Here is a 27,692-nt window from a genome sequence, read left to right as displayed (position 1 = left end):
AACAATTCTAAATTTAAATAACTGAAAAATAAAACACTAGCGAATATTTTTCAAATAATTATTAACTAACACATAAAATATTTTTTGCTATTTTGTTAGAGGATGAAAAATTACAAATAAAATTAATGAAGATAATGAAAAATTAAAATGAGTTTTTCATAAAACAGCGAAAATAATAATATAATACCTTATTTTTCTCCTTGCATTTCGAAGTGTATACTGCCATCTATTGCTAATTATATAATTTATAAACGCATGACGTACGTTTCTCTCAATATAACTTCACATAATTATTCACAGAGATATCATTAATGTTGTTGATGGGAAAATTTTAATAAATCAAAATTGATAATAATACAATATTATATTACAATATTTTATTATTTTGTTCAATTATTATTATCACCTTATTTTAGAAAAAAGAGTTATCATTAATTTTTATTTTATTAAATAATTATCACTGTGATCGAGTAGGTACATAAAATTGAAAGCATTGGTAAAGTAAAAACTTTACTATTTTATTAACTTAAAAAGCGAAGTCTTCACTGAGCCTTTTTTAAAGAGGCACCTAGCGGAAAAATACGAAGCTTGCAATTTGAGATATTTTTTTGATAATTTACAATTTCAACTGAAACACTTCAACAAAATCAAGCTTCAATATTAGGACCACACATAAATAAAAAGGATTTCAAGTTATACACATTTATATTTTATATAAACATCGATGTTTTTTAAAATAGATATAAAAAATATTAAAACTATGAATTAGTCAAAAATCTCTTAAGTGATGCTTAGAAAACTTAATAAACTAAATTTTAATAATAAATATGACCATAAAATATTATGTAATAATAGGGTGCGGTCCGATTCAACAAATTGACATTAATTTACAATTATTGTAAGTTTATCTTTGACTTAAAATAAAAAATATTTTTCTTTTTAATGTTTTCAGATACATATTTATTCATTAATACAGTTAAAATTGTAAATTATCAAAAAATGTCTCAAATTGCAAGCATCGTATTTTTCCGCTAGGTGCATCTTTAAAAAAGGCTCATTGAAGACTTTGCTTTAATTAGGTAGGTATCCCAAAATAGATAGGTACCTACCATGTAAACCGATGAATGTAAATTAAAAATATAATTGCTATGTAGTAAAATTATTTAAATTATATTTTATGGATAATAATAATATACCTACCGACCTAGTGAAGCTTGTTTTTATGATCTTATAAAATGTATATTAAAAGAATTAATGAAAGATATTAAAAAATCTCCTAAATCATTTTTTAGATTGAAGCAAACATTTTGCAGGTGCTTTACTTTGCTATAAAAATATTGTGATTATAATTTTTTGCAGTGAGCTTTTGGAGCGAGCCGTTGACCAAGTATACAAGTAATGTAATATTTATATGCAAAAAGATTGGGCTTTTTTTGTGTGGCAACTCGGTCACCGCCATTCCGTAGGTTCGAGAGTGTTGCGGGTGGATACCGTGATAAAAATCGATTTATTGTTTTTCGTTGATTGAAAATATTTATATTTTACTTCGAGGTGAGTTAAGTTATTTAATTAAGCCGATAATAGACATGGTTTACTATTAAATTCGCGGCTGTGTTAATCACAAATCTCTTACGGGTGTGGTGATAACGATACGGATACCAGACTGTCATGGATGACTGTTTTGTTGTGAAAACAATTTCTTTTCTAATGTAGTTACCTATTTGCATATTTTGTGGTTTAAAATTACATTCCGAGTTGCTTTGAAATATTCTTCGAGTGATAGTGGACAGTTTTAATTGATTATTGCACCTGTTGACGGGTAATATCGTTAAATGCACTTGTTATCGACAAGATGCGGCGTTGCCATATTTAGACGTAAAATGTAATCTGTTGTAGTGCATTTCAATAAAAATGATATCTTTATTTCAGGTGTTGAAATAAATACCCGCTGCAGCCATGAGTTATCAGCTGCCACCAACTCAAAACCGGACAAGTTAGTATATTAATAATATAACAAAATTATGCCACATTTTCAGGTAGTCAAATACCAATATTTCATACTTCAATGATGTGACTCACTTGAGGCAAACCTTTTTATTCGTTATCTCGCTATTTCTTAGAAATAAAAAACATTCCATCGTTTCCGCGGTTTCATATCTTTGTTTGCCTCATTTATTCGCATGACATGTATTATAAATACAGGTCTTCTGATTATTGAGTATTGTTATATTTTGCTTATTGCTAATAATATTATTATTTTGACATAGTCGTCAATAAAGGGCCCTACAGATAGAATTACCAAATTTTCTTTTAAGTCAGCTATCGATATACCTATTCGATATAAAATAAAGAATGCTAATAGCTGGGTACCTACATAGCTTTGTTTACATTTGCTTACTACATGCCCTACACTTCCACTTCAACTTTTTCATTTTGATTTTAACACCCTAAGTCAGTGGTCTCCAACCTTTATGTTACTACGCCTCCCTTTAAAAAAAATCTAATCTTGGCGCCTCCCCCCCTTTATTTCATTAAATAATACAGACACTTTTTTAACACACAAGTTTTTACTACTTACTTATATCAAATTCATTTTTTAATTAATTTATTTTCATGCGACGAATGAGCTTGTTTATTACCACAATCAATTTTAAAAGAAGTCAACCAAATTCATCATCGTTCATTGACAAAAATTAATGGATTCTCCACATATTGAATAGGGCCCACAGGCCAGGATCTTTCACCCATATATTAAAAATATTTAATAGCCCTGAAACAAAGCAGCGCCGCAGGCGACTTTTTTTACTATTAATAAAATTATATGAAAAATGCATTAGCAAACTAACCAAGAACTCAGGAAATGGATTTTTGTTTGCTTCAATATATCTGGCGTAGAAATCATTTTAAAGTGGAGACATGTATTATTGTTATATTATATTAAAGAAATCACGTCAAAAACAATTAAAAAAAAAAAATATCACACCCTGCCTACACGCTTCAGTTGACACTTTAGCTACGAGTGACATTTAAATTTGAGGTTATTGTTTTCATGCAACCAGCGGTCGTTTTGTGCATTACCGAAACAGAGCGTTTGCAAAAGCGCCATTTTTAAATTTCTCCGCTCCAAATATTTTTTTAATAGGATTTAAATATATGTAATATATATTAAAATAAACATTGATGCACTGAATTTTCACTGTTACGTTAAGATATGAACTTTTATTTATTTGTAGATATTATGGTATAAAAAATAATTTATTCAAAAATTTTGGCGCCTCCCCTGGCAATAGATCGCGCCTCCCCTGGGAGGCGCGCCTCCCAGGTTGGAAACCGCTGCCCTAAGTAGTAGTTTTGTGCTTGTTTTAGGTTGAAGGTGTATTAAACACCGTGTGTCTCTACAATCTCTAAAATCTACACTTGTACATTAAATAGTTTTTAATTTTGTAGTTTGGCAGTGTTGTCATCTTTTGTAATAAACAGAACATTTTGGCTTTATATATTTTTCATGGAATCATTCGGTTGGCAACACTGATGACGTGATCTTGAACAGAAATACACTGGTGATGGAGCTACGTGCATTCGCACTTTCATCACAAAAAACGGCCATTTTGAATCCGGTTTGAGGCAGGCAATGCACAGGCTATTCACTATCTTTTGTAATAAACAGAACATTTTGGCTTTATATATTTTTCATGGAATCATTCGGTTGGCAACACTGATGACGTGATCTTGAACAGAAATACACTGGTGATGGAGCTATGTGCATTCGCACTTTCATCACAAAAAACGGCCATTTTGAATCCGGCTTGAGGCAGGCAATGCACAGGCTATTCACTATCTTTTGTAATAAACAGAACATTTTGGCTTTATATATTTTTCATGGAATCATTCGGTTGGCAACACTGATGACGTGATCTTGAACAGAAATACACTGGTGATGGAGCTACGTGCATTCGCACTTTCATCACAAAAAACTACCATTTTGAATCCGGTTTGAGGCAGGCAATGCACAGGCTATTCACTGCGATGCGTTCATCTAGCGAACGAAAAAATGGCTGAATGCCGCATGCGTTTCTTAAGTCATGCCACTATTTGGTGGTAGCGTTGCTTATATGTTTGTTTAATTTAACGACAATATCTGTACATCCGGACGTAGGCCCACATGCAGAAATATAATAAGGATAATATCCAAATTTAACTTGAATATTTCAGAAATGTTGTGGTTTGTGCAATCAGTAACAAATTTAGTAATTTGAGAAACATTATGAAAACAAGATTGTCAACATAAAAAGCTTCCCTAAAAGTCTCATACGTCCTATAGTATTTTATTGCCATTGTTTTTAGTAAGTATTCCATTTGTAGATAAACTACCATGCTCGTTACCATAGTGGAGGTTGTGTTAACAGATTTTATTTACATTGAATGGTTGTCAGTCATGTATTTGGCCAGCACATTGGGTCCTCACAGTGGATCAAATGCATTGAAAAAACAAAATCCATATTTTTTGGCCAGCCGAATAGTCAAACTCAAGGCTCAGTATTTATATAAAGATGACCGCCACTGTATGACCTAGGCTGACAATTCATAAATAGGTACTGCCGAATGTTTTTCAAACTGGCGGTTTGACTTCTTAGTTAGGTTAGTATTAACAGATTTTGTTTTTACGAGAAATAGATGTCAGCCACTTGCACAACCTATTAAGTCCATACTCCTGACTCATATACAAATTGAAAAACAGTATGTGTACTTGCCAGACCCAGGATTCGAACCTGGGACCCACGACGCTATTGGCTGACGCTTAAGCCTCGCAGCCATCGTTGACTGTGAGGTACATTCATAGTATATATAATATACATTAGCTTGCAATCAGCCGTAGGTTATTAGATGTTGTAAGTATTTTAATGTAAAAAAGCATCGCCTGTTTGGAATTATAATTTCATCATTAATATTTTTTATATTAGCAAATAGGTATGTTCTGGTGTATATTCATACATTTTAATATCTATTTTGAAACTGAAATTGGCTCAATGTAATATTTTGTTTCTTTGCAGTGTCCCACAATAACTATCCGGGGCCTGACGTCCCGATGGCGTCCAGCAAGGACCAGACGCTGCTATGGCAGCAGGGCTCTTACCTGGGAGATTCCGGAATCAACTCCGGAGCCGCCACCCAGGTGCCCTCACTCTCCGGCAAGGAGGACGATGATATCGAAGGAGACCAGCTCATGTTCGATCTGGACCAGGGATTTGCGCAGGGTTTCACTCAAGATCAAGTCGATGGTAATTATAACAATGAGTCGATTAAATGCCTATCGCTAGCTGCTGCATCTCAGTGTTAATCTGGCAGGCGGAAGGTACTGGGCTTAAATCCCAGCTGGATCTAAAGTTTACTTTTTTCATAATTCAATATACTTAATATATTACATATTTGGACCAAAGGAATTGGCCCTTACAATTAACCAAGTTATGATACTTTCACAAGAGATCATAAATACATATAATTTTGATGCAGATGATTGATAAAATGGCTTTTTTTCACCAGATATGAATCAGCAACTATCGCAGACTCGTTCTCAGCGAGTGCGAGCGGCAATGTTCCCAGAAACTCTGGAAGAGGGAATTGAAATCCCTTCGACCCAGTTTGACCCTGCCCAGCCCACTGCTGTCCAACGCCTCGCGGAGCCCAGTCAGATGCTGAAGCACGCTGTCGTCAATCTTATCAATTATCAGGATGATGCCGATCTTGCCACCAGGTTATTATCTACCTAATATTGACTACACGACAAACACAAGTAAATTTACATTCCACTGATATTAACAAGAAAGTGTTGTCAGGAGATACATAATATTGAACTATCTATAAAATATTGTATTTTTATTTCTATCACTTTATATGTTATTTTTCGTCCGGTATCTTACATAACTAAAATTATTAAAAATTGAGATTGTCTTTGATATGTTCATCCATATTTCATTGTCAAGTAGCCGATTTAAATATCATCTATCACTTCTTCTATGACCAGTCAGTAGGTACTGGTTCAATATTTTTCTCAGTATAATTATATTTCGCATTTTAGATGAACTCATAATTATAATAATATGTAATGATCTTTTCTAGAAAAGTGATTTGATACCAATGATTGTTTCTTAGGGCCATTCCTGAATTGATCAAGCTCCTCAATGACGAGGATCAAGTCGTGGTGTCACAAGCCGCCATGATGGTTCACCAGCTGTCCAAGAAAGAAGCATCTCGTCACGCCATCATGAACTCTCCGCAGATGGTAGCTGCACTGGTCCGCGCCATCTCCAACAGCAATGACCTGGAAACGACCAAAGGAGCTGTAGGCACTCTGCACAACCTCTCACATCACCGTCAAGGTCTGCTGGCCATCTTCAAGAGTGGTGGAATTCCGGCGCTGGTCAAACTTCTCAGCTCTCCGGTGGAATCAGTGCTTTTCTACGCCATCACCACTCTCCACAATCTCTTGCTGCATCAGGATGGTTCCAAAATGGCTGTGCGTCTGGCCGGTGGTCTTCAGAAGATGGTGGCACTCCTCCAGCGCAACAATGTCAAGTTTCTAGCTATCGTCACTGACTGCCTGCAAATCTTGGCTTACGGCAATCAGGAATCGAAGCTTATCATTCTCGCCTCTCAGGGACCGATTGAGCTGGTGCGCATCATGCGCTCCTACGATTATGAGAAGCTGCTCTGGACCACATCACGGGTGCTAAAGGTAAGATACTATTTCAATAAATGTATCTAAATGAATAATCTCCGAAGCATTCAAGTTTTGTGGTTGTGGTTACCATTATACAATTAAGTACTGCCAACGACTTAGTTGTGATCTGTTGAATTACATATGCCCTCGCTCTTTCACATACATATCTATGCCCTGATTCATTGTAAATCTATGCCCTGGTTGGTTATAGAATACTACATAATTCACTTACTGTCCTGTGGAATATTTTCAGGTTCTGTCTGTCTGCTCATCCAACAAACCAGCGATTGTAGAGGCGGGCGGTATGCAAGCGTTGGCGATGCACCTCGGCAATCAGAGTGGCCGGCTCGTACAGAACTGTCTCTGGACCCTACGTAACTTGTCTGATGCCGGAACAAAGGTTTTTATTTATATCTTTTTGCAAGCATTACGTCTCGATTGTGTTTATTTCATTTCACAGAATGCTCTCTGTCAATATAATTAGAAGAAGTTTAAATATGAATGGACAATATCGTGCTATCCACATAATTTAATGATTCAATCCTTGTTAAACACATATGTAAGTGTGTATTATAATAATGCATGCAATAATGGAGTGAGGTTGCTGAACGTTTTAAATTATTTGTCATTTGAAACTTTTTGCAGGTGGACGGCTTGGAGGGGCTACTGCAGAGTCTGGTGCAGGTCTTGGCCTCCACCGACGTCAATATCGTCACTTGCGCAGCCGGCATCCTCTCCAATCTTACCTGCAATAATCAGCGCAATAAAGTCACTGTTTGCCAGGTACTGTATAAACATGTTCGTTTCATGTAGATAAAATAATATGTTCTTCAATTAATATTTCTATTATTTTCAAATAGCTATATTTGGCTGAGTATTTAGCTCAGCAAATTTCATGGATGGACATATTTTCAATGCTGCAAATACTTAATGATGATTTTGGTTTTAATTTTAAAACATGGTGCTTTACAGGTCGGAGGAGTGGACGCTTTGGTTCGTACAATCGTAAATGCCGGCGACCGTGAGGAGATCACTGAACCGGCTGTGTGTGCCCTTCGACATCTCACTTCTCGCCATGTCGAATCCGAGATGGCTCAGAATGGAGTGAGACAAAATTACGGACTCCAGGTACACATAATTCTTAATTTTAAATTTTTTCATTTCACCATTCCCTTTATGAAGATTTTTCATTAATTTTTTTTTATTCAATATTGAATACACAAAATTTAAGAATATTATTTTCTTTAATATAGAAAATACACCATTTTAAAAACCTCAAAACATGAAAAAAGTCCTATGAAAAAAAAATTAACTGATTGGATTTTGTACTCTAAAACTAAGACTCTAAAAAAAAAGAAGTGTGAGATAGGTGAGCTTGGTTTTCACCACACAGTTAATTTATATCCATAAAGTATTTTGCATGTCATTCGGGTCTATAATTTGAATGGGTAGTACATTGCTATGACACATCCATCATTAGCTCCAATAGTACATACGACAGAGGTGTGTATTTGTAAACTTTCTTTATCTCCACAGATTGTCTTGAAAAATCTAGTCTGTGATAGCAGTTTTAATAAAATTTAACGTATTCACTACGCATTCCAAGACTAAATTCACCAGAGGACTTCAATACTTTTTACTCAGTGAATGCTTTGCTATGGTACAATGGGTCCAACGTGCATCTGAGTTTTGTATTGATTTTTTTTAACATTACAACAAGCCAAAATGGCTCAATGACAGGAGCGTAAGTAGTGAAACAGTAGTGTAATTAGTAATATAAGTGAAACAATCACAAACATCCAGGTTTTGAGAAAATCACATAAATATATTGCAACTTCGCCGGGAATCAAACCCTGAGTCTTTAGATGAAAGGCCAGCGCCTAACTCACTGGGCTAGGCAACTCTCCATAACATCTGGATATATAACATCTATACGTACACCAATTTGTTTTGTCTACTCCAAATTATTTTCTATCATAAAAGTGTCAAGCATTTCAACCCTTTATGCAATGATATTTTAACAAAAATTTTATCTATGAAAGAATGCAAGTGAAGCGTATCCAATTGTGACTCCGAGTTCAATATGGGAATATGCTAGAATATATTAGGCATCTAATAACAAAAACCGATGAGCCACACATATGGTCAAAGGAACTAAAAATACGTCCATATTCTTTGTGCAATTTAGAATATGACATTAAGGTAAAGGTATATAACTTCTAAATCGCCCCAAAATAGCATGAAAAAAAATAGATTTTTGAAAATAAACAAGTAAAAATATGCTTATTATTCCATTTTGAAAATAAAATATGATAGAAAAAAATAACTAATGCTAAAACCAACCAGTTACGCTTGACGCACAAAAATGTAAATTCCCAATTATGTATATTGAATTGTGGACTTGATCGGTTTTTGTTATTAGACGATTTATGTCATCGTGACCGTGCAATGGCAAATTGAATTGAAGATTGTCTGGAATTATTACATTTATCGAATCGGCCACAGTGCTTTGAATACCACCATCATATTATGTATCTGGGACGTTGAATATATTGACGAAATATATTCTACTCGCAGGACTAAAGTGCATGATGAAATACAAAAACTTTCCTACCATTGATTGAGTTTTAAAGGAAATATGAATATAAATCAGATCGGCCATTGATCGATGGTTAATGATTATAATCTTTTAATGTCAACGTTCACATTATAAGTATTTAGACTCCTATTTTTCTTCATACATGTAGGCAATAATTTGTTTTTCACTTAATCGTACAGGTAATTGTGAAGCTGCTCCACCCGCCATCTCGCTGGCCTCTGGTGAAGGCCGTGATCGGTCTGATCCGCAATTTGGCACTTTTGCCCTCCAACCATGGACCGCTTCGCGACCATGGGGCCATTCATCACCTCGTCAGACTCCTCATGCGTGCTTTCCAGGACACTCAGCGGGTATTTATCATGATTTATTTCTATTACTTAATATTACTTGATTGATGCTTAGAGTTCCTTGCAATGACATATTAAATGGACAACTCACTTCATACGCACGAGAAATTGTGCATGAAAGTCATTCACAGATGTATAGGTAGATGTCACGTGACCATATGACGTATCCATTTCCATTATGCGATACAAGCTTCGAGAATTTATAGTAATATAACCTTTATTGTAATGGCGTATTAGTGTCATGACTCATTGCGTTAGAAACAGATTCTCAGTTACTTACGACTTCTCGGAGATTAGACGCAAGTGAGCCCAGCGCTTCAAGTCCATTGGTTTCTGTCATTCAATTGCATTGAATAAACATTCATCAATATCTTAAAATGGCATTTTATAAATAATAAATAATACTAACACATGAAAAGTGATATCCCATCTTTCTTGGAGTGTTTTGTAGATTTTTTTTACAATTTTTAACTAGGCACATTGGCATTTTGTAACACAATAATAACGGTGGAGTCGAAACCTGACAGTCATAAATTTTGTATGGGCAGACCCAGCGGTGTCGCCAGACCGCTTACAAGCAGAATGTTCATTTGAGCGTAGGATACCGATATTAAAATATGAATTTCGCCATCCGGCAGACCCGACACAAAGTGAGTGTCATTTTATTTTCTAGATGCTTCGTCCATATTAATGTCATTGGTTCCTTGCATGTATAAGTAGAAACTATCTACATACATAATATTTGTAATATAATAGATGCATAGGTATGTATTACAGAAATTATTGACCGGCAGGATCTAGGTTGATGGGAGGAAGGGAGTCATTGTTAAAGAAAACCAATGGAGATGGAACGTATGAAAGTGAAGAAATAAAAGGACCCATGGTCTACTAATTTTCATATAAACTGAGTAAGGTGCTTGAGCAGTTTAGAATGCGGTTGTCACTATAGTCAAATTAGAATTTACTTGTTCCATATGCAACATCTTTGAAGGGAGTTACAGAAATACGTGGAATAAGGATGGTATAGTGGAGTGGAGAAGAGTTACAAGGAGCACTCACCACTCGACCATGTGGTACTGTGGCTGAATGGGGAGGGAAGAAGAGCAAAATGTCCACTGACATTTGGTATTGAAGTGCGGCCGAGGCTTGCATCCAGCCCGGTTGAGTGTGAATCGACAGCTACTGTGGTGTAGATATGGAATTTTTATAAATTGTTTCATTTACAGCGCACATCGGTGTCGAGTGGTGGGGGTTCAGTAACAGGAGTGGGAGTGGGAGGAGCATATGCGGACGGCGTCAGAATGGAAGAGATAGTGGAAGGGGCAGTCGGAGCTCTTCACATCCTAGCCCGAGAGTCACTTAACCGTGCCCACATTCGACAACAGAACGTGGTGCCCATCTTTGTTCAGCTGCTCTTCAATGAGATTGAGAATATTCAGGTACTGACACATTCCTATATTGTATAGCATTGAATTGGTACACGGTATCCAGCCTTCTTGCATAGTCCCTCTTGCCGGCATACTCAGTTTTCGCTCATTCGCACGTGCCAATCGGAGACGTGTTCGAATGCATCATGGACCATTGGATAACAATATTATGAATGCCCGGTAACAATGCACACCAGGTTATTACAAACATCCTTTTTCGAGGATGCCGCTTTTTCATTACAAGATATCAGTACCTCATCATTTATATCTCATCACCATCACAGTAAATTCCCAGAGATTCTTTTAACCCGATCGCCGCGGATGGGACATATGTTTTTTTTACATAAGCTCTGATACTGGGCGGATGTCGCAACTGTTGATATCGAAAATTGAAATGTCGGTAAAGTAGGAAATACTTCACGCATAGTATTAATTTTTGTATTGAAAAATGCTCTGATTCGTGTTCGTACCGCCATATCGATAACTTTGTCAAAAATATGTTGTTTTAATTTCATAAACATCGATCTTTCGAACCCCCTCGATCTATCGAGATTCGCCGGTACGATTGCATCAGTTCAAATCTACGCAGTATTTTTCGCGGCTGCGCAGTAGGTATACAAAATATATTTCATTCGAGTTGAGTGTGCGCCGAGTATTTAACGTGTAAAGTTGAATTCACCGCGATTTTTACATCATGTGCGGGAATACGAAAAAGACAACCAAAAAACGAAAAGAAATTTGTTGTAATATTTCTAAAAATGTACTTGAACTTGTGTTCTGGATTATGTCATTTATTACTCATGTGTCTCCCTAATTGTTTCAAAGTCATAAATCGAGCTCATTATTGAAAGTCATAAATATTTAGTAAAGATGCGTCCACACGGAATGAAAAAATATATATTATTATATTTTAGAGGATTGCAAGTTTTACCAATAAATTACGAATTACTATGAAGGAATATATAAAACGTATAAATTTTTGCTAAAAAAACACACACGGGTAGGTATAAAATATAATATAAAATATAAATCATGGAATATTGACTTTTCAACTATATTACATATTATCTTCGCGTACAATTTAATGCTTATAAATTTTTTAAACCTTACCCAAAAAAAAAGTTTTTATAGCACTTGGAAAAATTTACGCAATTTAAAAAATAAATATTGTTTTTTTTACAAAACATAAAATGACAATCACTAACATAATACAATGCTCAATAAAACTGAAAAGTAATCTACAAAATCCAAGTTTCACTAAAAAAAAAAAAACAAAAAAATTATTATAATATTTTCAATCAGTGTGGACTCACCTTTACGCTTAAATTAGAATGGCCCATAAAACATGTAAAATGCTGACACAATCTATGCCACGAAATAAAACTGGTGACTACCATCCAATTTTAATGGATTTGTCATCAATAAAACTTACACTAATTAACAATAATTCATAAGTCACCAATAAAAGCTATTATTTTCAATAATTTTTATGGCATTTTTAAGTGTTTTTAAGTCGATTGCTTTGTCATCGAAAATGGCTACAGAGTTTATCCCAACAAAGCAATACAGTAGTTTTGTTAAAGTAAACACAGCGAAATTCAACACTCCATTATGTGTTTTAGTGTGGCACTTGGATCCTTATGTACCTAGGCATGATAACAGTTGTAGCCACAATTTTTAACTGCCGTATTTATTATAATACAGCGAAGAATAACATTTCGAAAAACCTACCGCGGACAGCACATCTTTTGTATGGAAACTTAACGCGCCGATCGGGTTAATATCTGTGAGCGAAAGGAAGAGGGTGATAGGTCTTAAAAATCGAAAAATCAGATGAAAAACGAGAAAAAAGGTAATATGTCGAATCAAAGCCTCTGAATTACTATAATTACACACAGAAACATTGGTGTTCCCATACAAAATCGTCAAAAAATCAATCGTCTTTTGGCATTCCTAAAAAGTAGAGATTTTAGACTTAATGTGTTTTTCTGTTTGCACAAAGATATAGTCACCAGATATTCATATAGGTATGTTGTTAGAAGTGATTTAGTACATACATATTTGGAAAAGGTCATCCAATATTCTGTGTTTCTTTTAGCGTGTGGCAGCAGGAGTGCTGTGCGAATTAGCAGCGGATAAGGAGGGCGCGGAGTTGATTGAAGCAGAGGGAGCCACAGCTCCTCTGACAGAATTGCTTCACTCTCGCAATGAAGGCGTTGCCACCTATGCCGCCGCCGTTCTCTTCCGAATGTCTGAAGATAAACCTCACGACTATAAGAAGAGACTCTCTATGGAGCTCACCAACTCTCTCTTCAGAGAGGACCAGCACATGTGGGGCAATAACGATCTCACCATGGCACCCGATTTACAGGTAAAAAAACACTCTTATTGTTACCACTTATCAATTCTAGTCCTGTCATCTATGTGGACACAGCAATTTACTTCACTTTTGTGATATCCTTATCCAAAATAATTTTTGATTTTACTATAACTTATATGTTACCATTTTGGGTAGCAAGAATATAGACTTCTACGAATGTTAATAATATATCCTTTCGCTATCCCGTTTCCATTTAATGCATGTAAACATGCTGACGTTTTTATTTCTTAGTTATAAAATATTTCAATCCTGTTATTTAATTTGGATCTGTTTTAAGTTAATTTAGTTTATAATTTGTATTTAAGTGTGATTTATCTAACCAATTAACACTCGAGCGAGCTAAAGCTGCAAGCTTATAAGAACACTGCGCCGATTGCTTTGCTACAATTTGCAAAATGTTGCTTCTCGCTGTCAGGCCATAATAACTGACTCACTCTTTCACATCTTGTGAATGTTCAGAATAAACTAAACTAAAAACAGAAAATAAACAACACAAGAGAAGCGTACCTAGCCTGAATAATGTGAACCGGTGGTAAATATCCTTCACCCTTGACACATAATCTAACATTATTCACCCTTCAAAAAACTTTTTTTATAATGTATGCATTTTGCACCCACTTCATTGAGTTGCCAAATCCATGAAATTTTAATTCAATATTGGAAGACAACAAAATAATATAATGGGTTATGTAGGTTTTTTTCGCTAGGTTAATCGCCCAAACACAAGAATTTTTCTTTTTAATATTCATTATTCCCACCTGAGCATGATGATATCTGTTTATAGATAGAGTAGGTGTTTTTTTTTGTAGTGCTTTAGGAAAACTTGACGGGCTTTAATAAAATATATTCATCATTCATATCGTAGTTACTACGATAAAAAACAACCGTGAAAGCCTTAAACATTATATCATCATTCATAGTTTAACACATGCAAAAATCGCGTATAGTCGCAATTTTTTTTTTTTAAATAAAGCAGTCAATAGTTCAAGGAGTTCATCCCCATGTTTGATCATGTCAACGAACGGTTTGTGTAATAATTAATTAATGCCACAGTTTGATGTAATATTGCACATAAGAATATTACGGGGACATTAGAGTAAAGCCTGATAAGTGAAAATCCTAACATAACCTATAAAATTTCTTTACAATCTAGTATTGAATTCATTTTTTTACAGATTACCTAGTGTACGAATACAGCATAGCATTATGTATCATTCCTGTAACCAACAGCTCAAATTCTTTAGTAATCCATAATACCATTTTTACCCTCATTAAGCCTTACATCTAATTAATACCTTACAGAATTTCTGTTTTTCACTTTGGTAGGTACTTTAAAACGTAGATCCAACTCAGATGTGGCAAAAAAGTTATAATCATGTTTTACCAGGCTATCATTCAATCACCTAAATTTTTCTTTCACTATTGTCGGTACAATAACATTTTTATTCAATTCATCATAAGTCACACTTAAATACAATACAATACGCTTATATGTTATATAATACTTACCTGATATTTTAATTTTTACCTGTCAAAAGCAAACTCCCACCATGTTGATGTGGTAGTGTGTATGTGTTTGTTCGTGTAGAATTATTTCACCTGTTTTGAAAATAGGACATGCTGGGGCCCGAACAAGGTTATGAGGGCCTCTATGAGTCCAGACAGCCATTCCACCAACAAGGTAAATCACTAACTTTACAGCTGAGGGTCTCTATTTGTTCTGTCCTTACACTAGTGTTGGCTTACACTCTATAACCGGTGTGGAAATAACCTAACTAACATTTATTTATGCCACTTTGATTTTAATCAGTTAATCAATCTATGTAAAGTTCTTTCATGCAAAAATGTTGTGTATACTCGAGCCGCCTTTATTTACATACTATAAATAATTTCATTAATAATAATTATTTATTGCATGTAAATAAAGGTGTCCCGAGTATACAATTATTGTCAGATTAATTGTTTTCTTTCCAAAACCACAAATTAATATATTTTTTAATGTTTTTCAAAATGCCTGACTGTTGACATTTTTACTTGATTGAATATACATAGTACCTTCTACATACATACATGTGTAACATTTTTTTTGGTTCTGTGGAATAGTTCTTGATGTTATGTAATTAAATCTGTCAAATCGTGTTTATTAATTCTAGGAAATGTATCCATCATACATTGTTTTTTTTCAGGTCTAATGATATTAATATTTTCATCATGCTTTGTTGATTCATTTATTGTAGATATAAGTGCCTCATCTAACCATGTAACTTTTTTGTCTGTTTTATCTCGAGGTTTTTTTAAATTAGAAAACCATCAGTAGTGTTTAAATATTATTTGTCATTCAGTAAAAATCTTCTCTTAACACCAGTTGCCGCATAATATTTACGTAATCATATAATACTATTATTGGTTTTGTAGGTATATAAAATATTTTATGATTTCAACGGTTTGTAATGTTTTGTTGGTTCAATTTTATTTAGAGAATTCTACATGAACCGAGTATTTATGGCTTATTCAAATTCTAAATGTTTTCATAAGTCATTAATTTTATTAATTTTAAGAGTTAAAAACAAAAATTTTAAATTATGAAAACGCTTTTTTAATGAATTAAACATAATTAATAATAAAATAAAAAAAATAAAAAATAAAAGTAATATAATTGCAATAAACTGAAAAAATTATATTAATTTTGTTCCATGTTGATAAAAAAATCTACATTGTTTATCCTATTCGCCCCGTTGCAGTTATTATGTATAATTTAATGAAAACCGTCAAATAATCCGATTGTACATGCGTTATTCCATTCATTACGACAGTTTCTGGCACGTGGTACATGTCAAAATAAGCATGCAATAGAAAAATATTGAAAATCGCTATATAGCGAATTCGCACTCGCTGGGGTCGCCATGAACGATGGTTACCTGTCAAACCATTCCACATAGCATTTTTACCTGCACAATTTGGTATATCTTATTTTGGCCGAGTTTTTAATTGTTGTTACCCATTCAGTCGACCCATTAGTAGTACCGTACTCTGGAATTAAACTCACAAATAAACGACAGGTAAATTTGTTACATCTATGGAATTCGAATCCGCAACTTATAGGATTTTGTTTTCACTATTCCAGTGCTGTCGCTGATATACCATGTGGCTATTATGTTTAATAAATTTACACACTTGTGCCAAAACTTTATTACTAGTAGATTACGTACTCATTCTCACTCCTATGTAGAATTATGAATCTACATGGGGTGATGCTTGTATTAACATACGGGGACTGGATGTTAGCCATTCGCCTATTCTATTCTCTGGGTTAAATACACATTAAAAATATATGCAAATTGCCAGACGCACCTACCACTATGACCGGACAAGTTTAGGGTGGATACTCTCATTACTCCACCGTGGGTATCGAATTGTACTCCATGTACTATGCCTGATTAAATATTTGTTGAATTTGTCTGACAAAATTATAATAGATACGTATTTAATTAACATTATATGCCTGTATCAACAAAAATAATTCATAAATTCGTAAAATAAATTACTATTTATGTTGACAGCTGTTTCGGTCTTTGAAGCCATTTTCAGAATGTCACTTAAGATAACTAATAAATATTTTTTACCACTATTTCAAAAAACAGGACGTGTGAATATGTTTTGTGGATAATATTTGTATGTACATGTTTCGTTTGGCGATGGTCGCACTTTCTTGGGTGACGTTTTGTGTAGCTACTAGATGTAACAATAACATTTATTATTTTGATCTTTTCACGCAGCTTAACCAGGGACCCATGTATCACTAAGTAATGCCAGGTGATATATTTTATTAATGACTTCACTCTACTTGTTGTATTGTATGTGAGCGATTATTTTATCTTGGTTTTTATACATATTTTTACACACTAACACAGCTTGTGCATGGGGTTTTTCTTATTTATTATATGAATATTATTTCAACATGTATAATATTTTTTACTAATGTCATTGTTCGCCTGAATACTTTCTATTGAATGTTGTATGTAACTTGGTTTGTTTGCTCATTCATTGACATCAGGATTTGATTGGTGCCTGGAATATCTTAAACATGGTATCATTTCCACATTGCATTCAAATTGGGTAAATGTTATAAGCTTTTTGTAGATGTCAATTTCTTATTTATGTAATACATAATGGAATATTTTTGTAAATACATACTTCATTCAACATTGATCCGCAAAATGTTCTCCTTATGGCCAAATATAGGTTAATACCTTTTGTTCAGTATTTGTATTAGATTTATGAAAGAGATTGTGAAATCCATAAGTATTAATGCCAAATCTTTTGAAGATTTGAATATTTTCGTCATTACACATTTTGATGACAATCTTATAAATTCAATTAGTATAACACCATTATCAGAACATATCATTTTTTATTTGTTGGTTTTATTAATTTTGGTTTTGTGTGGAAGTCAGTGAGAAGGTTTTCAAATGTATGTATCTGTCTAGTAAAGAAGCTTTAGATATCATGTAGGTACATCAGTGACAAGGGCAAGGTAAAATTCATTAATCTAAAAATTTAAAATTTCCATGCTAAGTGAGAGTGCTATAAAATGTTAATTATTTTTTTATCACTGTTGTGTAATATTTCTGTATATTTCGAGGATTTCTAAACTACTGGTATTCTCCGATAAGCGGCATTTAGCACTAGATACTCCAGTATTTTTTTTCGATAACCAAATTGATTCCATCCCTTTCTTACGTTACATACCTCTTTTTCTACCCTCACGACACATACTCCAGTATTTTTTTTCGATAACCTAATTGATTCCATCCCTTTCTTACGTTACATACCTCTTTTTTACCCTCACGACACATGATTGTTGCATTACATAAACTCAAGTGTAAGTTCTGCTATTCATAATAATTGAGCAACAAACGTGTGGTGAACAGGATCGAATCCTGGGTCTGGAAAGTACACATTGTTTTTCAATGTATGTTTGGAGTACATAATAGGTTGAGCAAGTGGCTAACATCCATTTCTCATAAAAAAAATCTCTTAATACAAACCTCCACTCCTTTAGGTTTAGGATTAGGTGGTTTAGGATTGAAGAACATAGTATAAAAAAAATGGTATATTTGTAATGTTTATTGTTCGGCTGCAGGATATGATCAAATACCAATAGACTCCATGCAGGGTTTGGAGATTGGCAGTGGAGGGGGCGGATTCGGAATGGACATGGAAGTAGGGGGTGAAGAGGGAGGCGCAGATATTTCTTTTCCCGACCCTCCGCAAGACAACAACCAAGTGGCCGCTTGGTACGACACTGACCTTTGAATAACCTTACCCACTATCCCTCAACCCTCCTATTCCCCTGTTATAATATGATTTTGTGATAATTTTGTTTTTTTTAACTGTTATTTTACCGAGTTCAGTAATAAGTAAATTGTTGTAAAAAAGAACTACTACATAATATGTATCAATAAGCTACGCGGATGCTTGTCGGTTTATTTCACATGTCTCAACAACAGTATTCTGCATTGTTAAATCAATCTTGTGGTTACATAAAATAGTAACTTGTTTCATAAGTCGTAAAGCTTTATGTATTTTTTTGCTGCCCATACTGGAATAATATTTCATATTACAAATAATCAATACTATATTTAACGCCCAGATATTCGAAAAGTGTAGAGGAAACATTGTATAATAATTTTATATTCATTACTATGCTTTGTTAAGCCGAGAGCTTGTGCTAAGTTTATAAGATCTCTAATTAATTTTGTAATCAAAAACGTTCAATATTTCACAGGGTAATCAGATATATTTGGAAATAAAACTCATGGTAATTTCAGTTGTTTTATTAGTGTTTGGTTCAGTACTTAAAATATAATAAAAGTGTATCGGCTTGCTTGTTGAGACTCTTTCCAAATTTGCAGTTAGGTACTATAAAGTGCTTTTATAATATCGTAAAAGCAAGGAATTAAAGCATTCACCGGTAAGAGAACATTGAATAGGAAATAATCAAAAATATGCAGCTATATTAAATAGTATAAATTGTTTAATTTTTCTTAGTTATTTTTATTAGAAATGATATTTTTATTTTACATGACAGGCCAACTAATTATTTGGCAAAGTAACCGTGTTTTATTTCCGAGATTTCCATTTTTTATTATTTGTTCTGAACACAGTTTTAATAGATATAATATTCTCGATGGAATTGCTTATCCTTCAGAACCGGGTTCAGAATACCGTCATTGAAGTTTACTATTGAAATCAATTTTCTTATTTAGGGAGTGATAAGATTATTATTAAAATAATTATTGTATTTAGTGAGAATTATTATTATTAGACGTAAAGATGTTTTTAGACTGAAAACTTCAGAGTGGTAGATCATTACATCAATAATATGTTTACCCAAACGTTGCCGTTGAGAAATACGTTTTCCGGTCTCGGGCTCCCTTTGAAATTAGTACAAGAGTGTGTCAGTAGATGAATTTTTCGGGGTGAATGCCGTATCAGAATGAGAACTAAATGATCCATACCAGTATTTTGAATTTTGAAAAATAAGAGCTTATATAATTATTATATTAAAACGGTAATAAATAACATTTTTTATTACATCGTAATAATCTAGATTAGTCATAATTATATTTAGATGTAATTTTCAATAGGTATCGTAAATATATTATATTATGTGTAAGGCAATTTGTCAGCTACATTTTTTTACATTTTTTCGAATGATTTATAATGTTTGTACCCAATATTGTGTGTACCTTTGCATTTTTTTTATAAATATAAGAATTTATTATATATTATACATTAGATTTATTATAAAATCAGGCGGAATAGTAATTTGGATTTTAATTTATAATATGGTATGTGTCAATGTTGCATTATTTTCAGTATGATTATGTGGCACATTACCTGAATTAATTCTAATAAAATGTATTCATTTAATTTCATTCAAATCATGCTTTTTATTTATTCTGCGTTTTCTTTAGAAAAATACAAATGCACAATGTTTTATTTACATTTATTTAATGTATAACATTTTTTTCCTTTGAACAAAAATATTTAAAATTTGCACTGATAAGGTTAAGCATTGAATTTGAACGCACTTCTATGTTAACGACATCCGTGTTTCTTAAAATGTAAAGTTTGGAGGTTGCCTAAATAGTTGGAGAGCCTAGGTTTAAAATTGGGCCAATGTTTCATCAGAAAGAATTCGAACTATCATATTATAATGATGAGATGTGACTTTACAATGTATACTATGGTGGTTTCATATAAGAATATAATTATACTTAGTGAAAACTGTGTTTTATTTTTTTTTACATACCCTATTTTTTTATCTTCCGCAAACTCTAAAAAATATTATAGGTTGGAGCAGTGTTTTCAACCTGTGTAACTCAGTGTCCTCCTTTTTAGCTATAAAGATCATGATGACATAACATCAAACTTTCTAATGATCCATACCCATCAGCACAATATAATATATGCAACTAGTAAATGTGACTAATCACAACAGCAAACTTGCAAACAAAGCTTTCATGATTAATGATTCAAATTTATTTACATATTGTGAACTTATTAATTACAAAGTCATGATGTTATGAAAAAACATAGAATTTGAACAGTATTATAAAAATAGTATAAAGAGCAATTACAAAAATTATAAAGTCCATGGTAGTGCACCAAATGAGCTAAATAGACCCTATTTTAAGAATTTATAAAGCAAAATCTGCATGAACTCATTCTCATGTAAATGGAATATATTAATATCCGAAGCGATTTGGTTGAACAAAGTTATTGCCCGTCCAATTGGCATTACCAATGGCATATTAGCTCTGCTTCTGATTGTTTGATGTTTCTGATTTCTAAGATAGATATCAGGGATGCAGGTCAACGCTACCAAGAATGACTAGAGTGCGCATTTATAATATATACGCATGAATATGTCGGAAAAATTACAGATTGCTTCTGATTATCATTGATTACAATGAAAACAGTTCAAATTGTCAAAAAATCACTGTTACGACAGCACATGAATCGAGAGCTGGAGTTTTTGTGTATTATTAGCCTTTTGGTATTTGTTGTGAATATAGGGGTTGAAAGTCGGCTTTGGGGTTCAAAAGAAGTAGGAGGACAGGAAGAACAAACAATATGACAAACACTTTCTTTTCTTACCTACTTAGGTTACCAACAAGAAATTGTGGCATTCAGGGCTACTCGAAAGCAGAATTTAGCAACTGGATGATAGTTTTCTCATTCAATCAATATGATCGCCTTATTCACTGGCAATCGATATTATTTATATTTTTTAAATATAGAGTCATGACATCAAAATCAAGAACCAATTATTTTTCTATTTTTGTAAAAAAAATACAACATTATGTAGGTCTACAATCTACACCTTGGGTCGCCGAGGGACATTAAAAGATTCAAATAATTTTAATACGCTGGTGCCTGGTCAGAGTGGCTTTGTATGTTTAGTGGCTGTACTTTAAATAATAAAATTTTAATAAAATATTTTGCTCTTCCCTTATATAGCAGATATTACAAAAAAAATATATGACTTCACTCACTCCCCTTACTCTATATGCCAAAAATGAAGGCATCTGTGTCTAGTTTGATTCCAAGATTTGAGAACAGGTTCACCCATCCCACACTAGTATTTAAAATTATTTGAACGCAAAGGGCGCCGCGAAATAAAAAAAAATTGAGTACCTACTAGTTAATTATAATAATATGTACATACATATTATATTCTTGAAGCGTTTCAATGCAATTCAAACAAATATACCCAATAACAGTTTTAATATAAAATAATATTTTTTATAATATCGATGATTATAATATCGACGGTTTGGTTTGCTAGGTTTCTTCTATATCGATAAAGATTTGTTTTTTTACCATGTCCGATCCTAATATGATCATAATATTATGGGCTTCCACTGAGGTTTGTAAGATTTTTGTATTTACGAGAAATGGATGTACATCATGACAGGGTTTCGTCACAGATCAACGGGATTGACTCCCAGGAATTTTCGTACATGCGCTCAAAAAAGTTTCATTAAAAAAATATAGGGTAAGAGCTACTATTATGGGCCAGCATCAATTATTGGCCACTTGCAGATAAAATCTAGTTTTTTAAGATATTAAAATCAATATTTCCATCCGTTAACTTATTAAGAAATCTCGTCAATTGTTCTTCCGTTGGTAAAATAGATAATTTTTACTTTTAGCATTATAAAACAACCTCAAAACCGCATGTTTATCTGACAGTTCAAGCGAAACCGTGAAATAAGTGGGATTTGTTGTAAATTGTACAAGGACATGACTACTGTTAAAAGGTATGTTAAACATTCAATATCATACAAAATGCTAATCCAATTGACAAGTATCTATGTATTTGATTTATGTATACATCATTAGACATATATTTTGGAAAAAAATAGATGGGTAGGTATATTATGATGGTGGCCAATAACTGATTCCAAAATACGTCGATTTTCCTTTATCGGCCGGCCTGGCTTATAATAGAATATGTGACTAATTAGTAAAGTATTACATTTATTTTTATTAGTTGAATAGTGTTTTAACAGTATTTGTTAATCAGCTTTGTTTTTATTATATTTCTCCGACATTCGTAGATAAATGTTGGCCACCTGGCCCATATATAAATAAAAACATATAAAAAAAAATCGGTTAGGTACATGTTCAACACGCCCGTTTACATGATCTTACTCCCTACTTTATTTATTGTTTGCCAATTTATGCCTACGGCCGTATGTTGTAGCTTAGCCACTGGAAAATGCCAATAGAAATGGCGTATTTAAAAAAAATACTACCTTATTCTTAGGTCAATAATTATTATAAAGCAAACATTATTCGTAGAATATTTATTGCATTTAAACGGTCAAAGACATAGCTTATAATCAGTATCTTTAAATGTGTAAATCTTGCCCATTTTTTGAATAATAAAATGCCTAATTCTTGTCAAATTTGGGATGACAGAGATTATCAATATAATTTTTGATTGTAAATATTTCACTTTAATAATGTCAACATAAATTTTACTAATAGTTTTATAAATGCATTAAAAAAAATAATAAATATAAAAAATCTTAACACCACTTCACATGGACGTACTAAAATATGACTATATTCTAAAACATTAGAGCGAGAGGTTTAAAAGAATACTATTTAATGTAGTAAAAATACTTTATGTAGTCATCAAATGTTTAAAATAAAGATAAAGGATAATAAGGCTTTAAAATGATGTAAATAGATTATCTACAACGTTTAAGGAATGTCCAGGATCATGCTTTGAAAATAGCATAAAAGCTCCATTTTGATGTACGCTGAGTATGTGGGCCGTTAAATAATATGTTACGTATGTCTACTAAAATGACGATAAAGTTGCATTAAGTATTTTATTAAACACGTCTTAATAATGATGTGTGATCATAATATTACATAAACTATTTTTTAATTTTTGTTTAAATAGTGTTATTACAGAAATTTTGGAATGGCCAATAATTGCATCTTTTGGTGGCCAATAATTGAAAAAAGTGGCCAATAATTGTAGATTTCTACCTTTTTTTTTGATTATTTTTTTTTATGATGTAAAATATATTTTTTTAAATGTTCTGATAATTGATTATTATAAACAAATAAACAATTTAACAAATTATATTTTTTTATTTCACCTTCCTAATGATATGTGTCCACAAAAAATTAACAAAGTTGAAAAAATCCTTAACTGGCCAATAATTGTAGCTCTTACCCTATACCATTCATATTTTTCCTTAAAAAATGGTCAGTAGGTATGCTGAATTATTAATTCAATCTGCAGGTATTGCTATTGTGCAGTATTGAAACCGGGGCGTCAATATTCACAATTATGATTGGGACGGCAAAGCTTGTTATAAACCTCCTTTCCAATAACGGGAAGAGCGCTAATGACAAATAGCACAGCTTGTACCTACTATATCCAGAATATAATATGTCCACGATAGTTAAATAATTTTATTAACGAGAGCTTTTATGAGAATGTATGCAGTGGCATCTAATTATTTGTAAAGAGTACAGATAATGCATTTTTTTTCGCCATATAATTTTATTTTCAATTTATCCTTTTACAATATAAAGTCGCTAATTCAACCGAATTTTCGGGGTTTTACTGATGTTAACGTTATAAACTATGAAAAAAGCATTTTTATTGGTTAGATAGACTACTATGTATTTTACATAATTTTAATTCATAACTTCCATATCCTTAAAATTACTAATCTTTAAGCAGCCCAGCTCAAAATACTAGATACAATCTCCAGGATCCGATCTAAAAAAACATTACGTACATTTTGTATGTTACATTATTTGAACTTATCCAAAATAGTATCATAGATTACCCAATTTTATGAAAATGCAGGAATATTTTAACAATAGGTAGGTAGATAGTTAGTTAAAACAGTTAGACGTAGTTGGGCTAAATGTACCTATATTATTAGATAAATTTCAAAAGTAGTCAACTACAAAAAACTGGAAATGCTTAGATAATTCTCTAAAAATGCTTAAACATAAGGTGATTTTTAAAACTCACCAAATTGAACATCATATTGCAAAGGCAGAAGTAATTTTACTAAATGCTAAATACATCATGCATGTGATCAAAGGACGACGTGTTTGTTTTGTTGCTAGTGAAAACAAACCTTTTAAGAATGGGAAGTGAACATATCGCATTTTTCTCATTTTGTCAAAGAGTAGATTTGATTCCGAGAACATCAATGGGGAGAGTAGGTATCTGAGTCATCTGCTTCGCCGACGACATAGTAATTTTCTAACATGACTCAAAATACCTACAAAGCATACAAGTTACTCATATGAAAATCGATTGGGTACATATTATCTTGAAGAAGAGATAATTGCTGGATAAATCTAGTCATCCGGTGGTAAAAAAAAAATCGTAAGGTAGATCCAGAGAGCGCTGGAACTACGTCGTGGCAATGCAACATACAAGACCGAATTAAATGAAATCAGCTGAGAAAGACATTCATTCAGCAGTGGATAGATCAGTGGCGTCCCTAGACAAAATGCCGCCACATTTTTTTTAAACAGGTACAGTACTTTTTATCATCCTTTCATGACTCCAATATCTAAGAAATGTGTTATATGGATACATTACTAACAAGAAATATACCTACCACTAAATCTAATTTAAATGGCATCTCTGCTGTAATAGACAATATTGCGGAGTCTACGGTTTCAGATAGGTAGGTACATTTAAAAATACACCTGACAACTTCCAAAACTCGCGAATGACATGTTTGGATACATTTTAAATTAGGTATGCACGTGTCATTGCTGTTCACAAAAAACGTGATATCCAATGACAACGGAAGTAAACTAGGCATCACGAACCCGACAAAAAAAATAAAGTCCTATTAAAACGTTTCCAACCAGTGAGTTGATTTTTTTAATGGAAAGATATTTCCGTTATTACCAAGTTTAGGTAGCTATTTATATATATACCTAATGATTCTCCTTGATTTGTCGCCCTTTGGGTAACTGCCGCCCCCAAGCGACGCTCAATCCGCCTACCCCCACGGGACGTCACTGGGATAGATTCAGACTGAAAATAATGAAGTCACTTTGGTTTGCGCCAATTTCATGAAATTATGTTAATATGCATAATAAAGTGCCGTAGATGCCGTAGAGGTATTATCGTTCGAGCAGTGTGGACATATGCATGTCGCGGTCGCCAGAGCAACGTACCTCTACGAGAACAAAGCTCGCCCCAGTCTGTTGTGTGCCGGCAGCCAGCAGACGGGCTCTACGCCATACAAAAGCGCCTGTTTCATTTGTTAAGAATCGAAAGTTGGTAGGGTGTGAAATGTCACACGGGTGTTGCCAACTTGGAAGCCTGCGAATACGCCTTTCGCCGAAACGATTGGTGGCTTTGCCAATTAATAATATTATCCAGTTTTCGAAATGGGGGAATATTGTGTGAAAGCAGGTATCAGAGGATGAATATATTGATACAGGAATGCGATATAAGATTACAATACGTCACCATACGTATGACGTAGGTATATACGACTTCCAATTGGTTGAACTTGCGTGGTAAAAACTTCATTATATTTAGGTTCATACATACTGATGTGAAATATATTATTTATTATTTATTTATTTTATTTATTTATTTATTTATTTATTTGAAAAAGACACGTTGAGTACATAACAAATTATTAATTCAGGACGTTCACAACATGACATTTAGAATAAAAATTACAAGTGATCAGTTAGGAAAATCAGAAAAAACAAAGTGGAGGAAAAAAAGAAAGCAAAAATAGTTTTATACAAAAGAAATAAAATTTAAGAAAACAACAATGATTCAAAAAATACAAATTAAACAATAAAATAGAATTTAAAAAACAGAATATATAATGGATCGCCAAAAATATCTACATCTCTAGGGAGTGCATTGACCAACCGCACAGCCCTCGCTATTGGTGCCTGGTGAGCCTGACATGAGGAAACAGCTTTCACCCAAAATAGGTCATGGCTGCGACCACGCATGTAATTGACGGGTGTGTAAAAATTTAAATTTTCTAGAATATCGGGATTGAAAATGATACCACGTGAGAGCAGGGAAAAATGCTTTAAGAGCAGAAGTGACCTACGAGCTTCAAGAGAATGAAAGGCGAGCATGCCTTGAAGAAAGTTAGTCGGAAAATACTCGTTTGAGAAGGTGTCAAAAGGAAAATAATTATAAACTTTAAAATAGAGATGACGAAGAAATTTTTTCTGAACACGCTCTAAAACAAGCTTATAGGAAACTTCATAAGGACTCCAGATGATGGAGCCATACTCAAGAATACTCCGTACTAACGACACATAGAGTGTACGTAAAACAGTTGGATTCTTGAATGACTTGGCTTGTCTCATGACGAATCCTAGAAGCTTATTATACATTCTTGCGATGTTTTTCCATTTCGCTGTCGTACTATTTTTCAAGTACTTAGTCTACATGTTGAGCTCTTCCCAATAATTATTACTATTCTACGATTTCTACTATTTTTGTTTTACTTTCTTTTATTCTACGATACGATACGAGAATAACAATTAATTATTATTAGTATAGAGTTAGTTTCCCGCCGTTGTAAGTATCTACCCATTGGCGGGCTTAGGGTAGTTTAGTCCCTTTTGGGTACTTTCTTTTATTGTGTTAACTGTAAAT

General features: G+C 33.2%; 1 protein-coding gene across 3 annotated transcripts; it reads left to right on the top strand.

Annotated features, from left to right (window-relative positions):
- The first annotated feature begins 1,442 nt into the window (after positions 1-1,442).
- On the top strand, positions 1,443-19,473 carry arm (armadillo). Of its 3 annotated transcripts, none has more exons than XM_085957510.1 (13): positions 1,443-1,551; positions 1,930-1,993; positions 5,052-5,279; positions 5,542-5,752; positions 6,151-6,733; positions 6,972-7,118; positions 7,364-7,501; positions 7,691-7,846; positions 9,497-9,667; positions 10,891-11,103; positions 13,190-13,462; positions 15,086-15,152; positions 18,615-19,473. In XM_085957510.1, exons 2-13 carry the CDS (start codon positions 1,957-1,959, stop codon positions 18,785-18,787), a joined length of 2,397 nt encoding a protein of 798 aa, XP_085813636.1. In that variant the 5' UTR covers positions 1,443-1,551; positions 1,930-1,956; the 3' UTR covers positions 18,788-19,473. The 3 variants fall into 3 exon arrangements, with proteins under 3 accessions (XP_085813636.1, XP_085813635.1, XP_085813637.1); XM_085957509.1 differs by having other exon boundaries at positions 7,361-7,501; XM_085957511.1 differs by lacking the exon at positions 15,086-15,152 and having other exon boundaries at positions 7,361-7,501.
- The last annotated feature ends 8,219 nt before the right edge of the window (positions 19,474-27,692 follow it).

This window comes from Rhyacophila brunnea, unplaced genomic scaffold (genome assembly GCF_057557595.1).
Source record: "Rhyacophila brunnea isolate RB1 unplaced genomic scaffold, BYU_Rbru_1.0 scaffold_7, whole genome shotgun sequence".
NCBI lineage: Eukaryota > Metazoa > Arthropoda > Insecta > Trichoptera > Rhyacophilidae > Rhyacophila > Rhyacophila brunnea.
The sequence above is the reverse complement of the archived record's forward strand: the minus strand, read 5'-3'. Positions and strand labels throughout refer to the sequence as shown.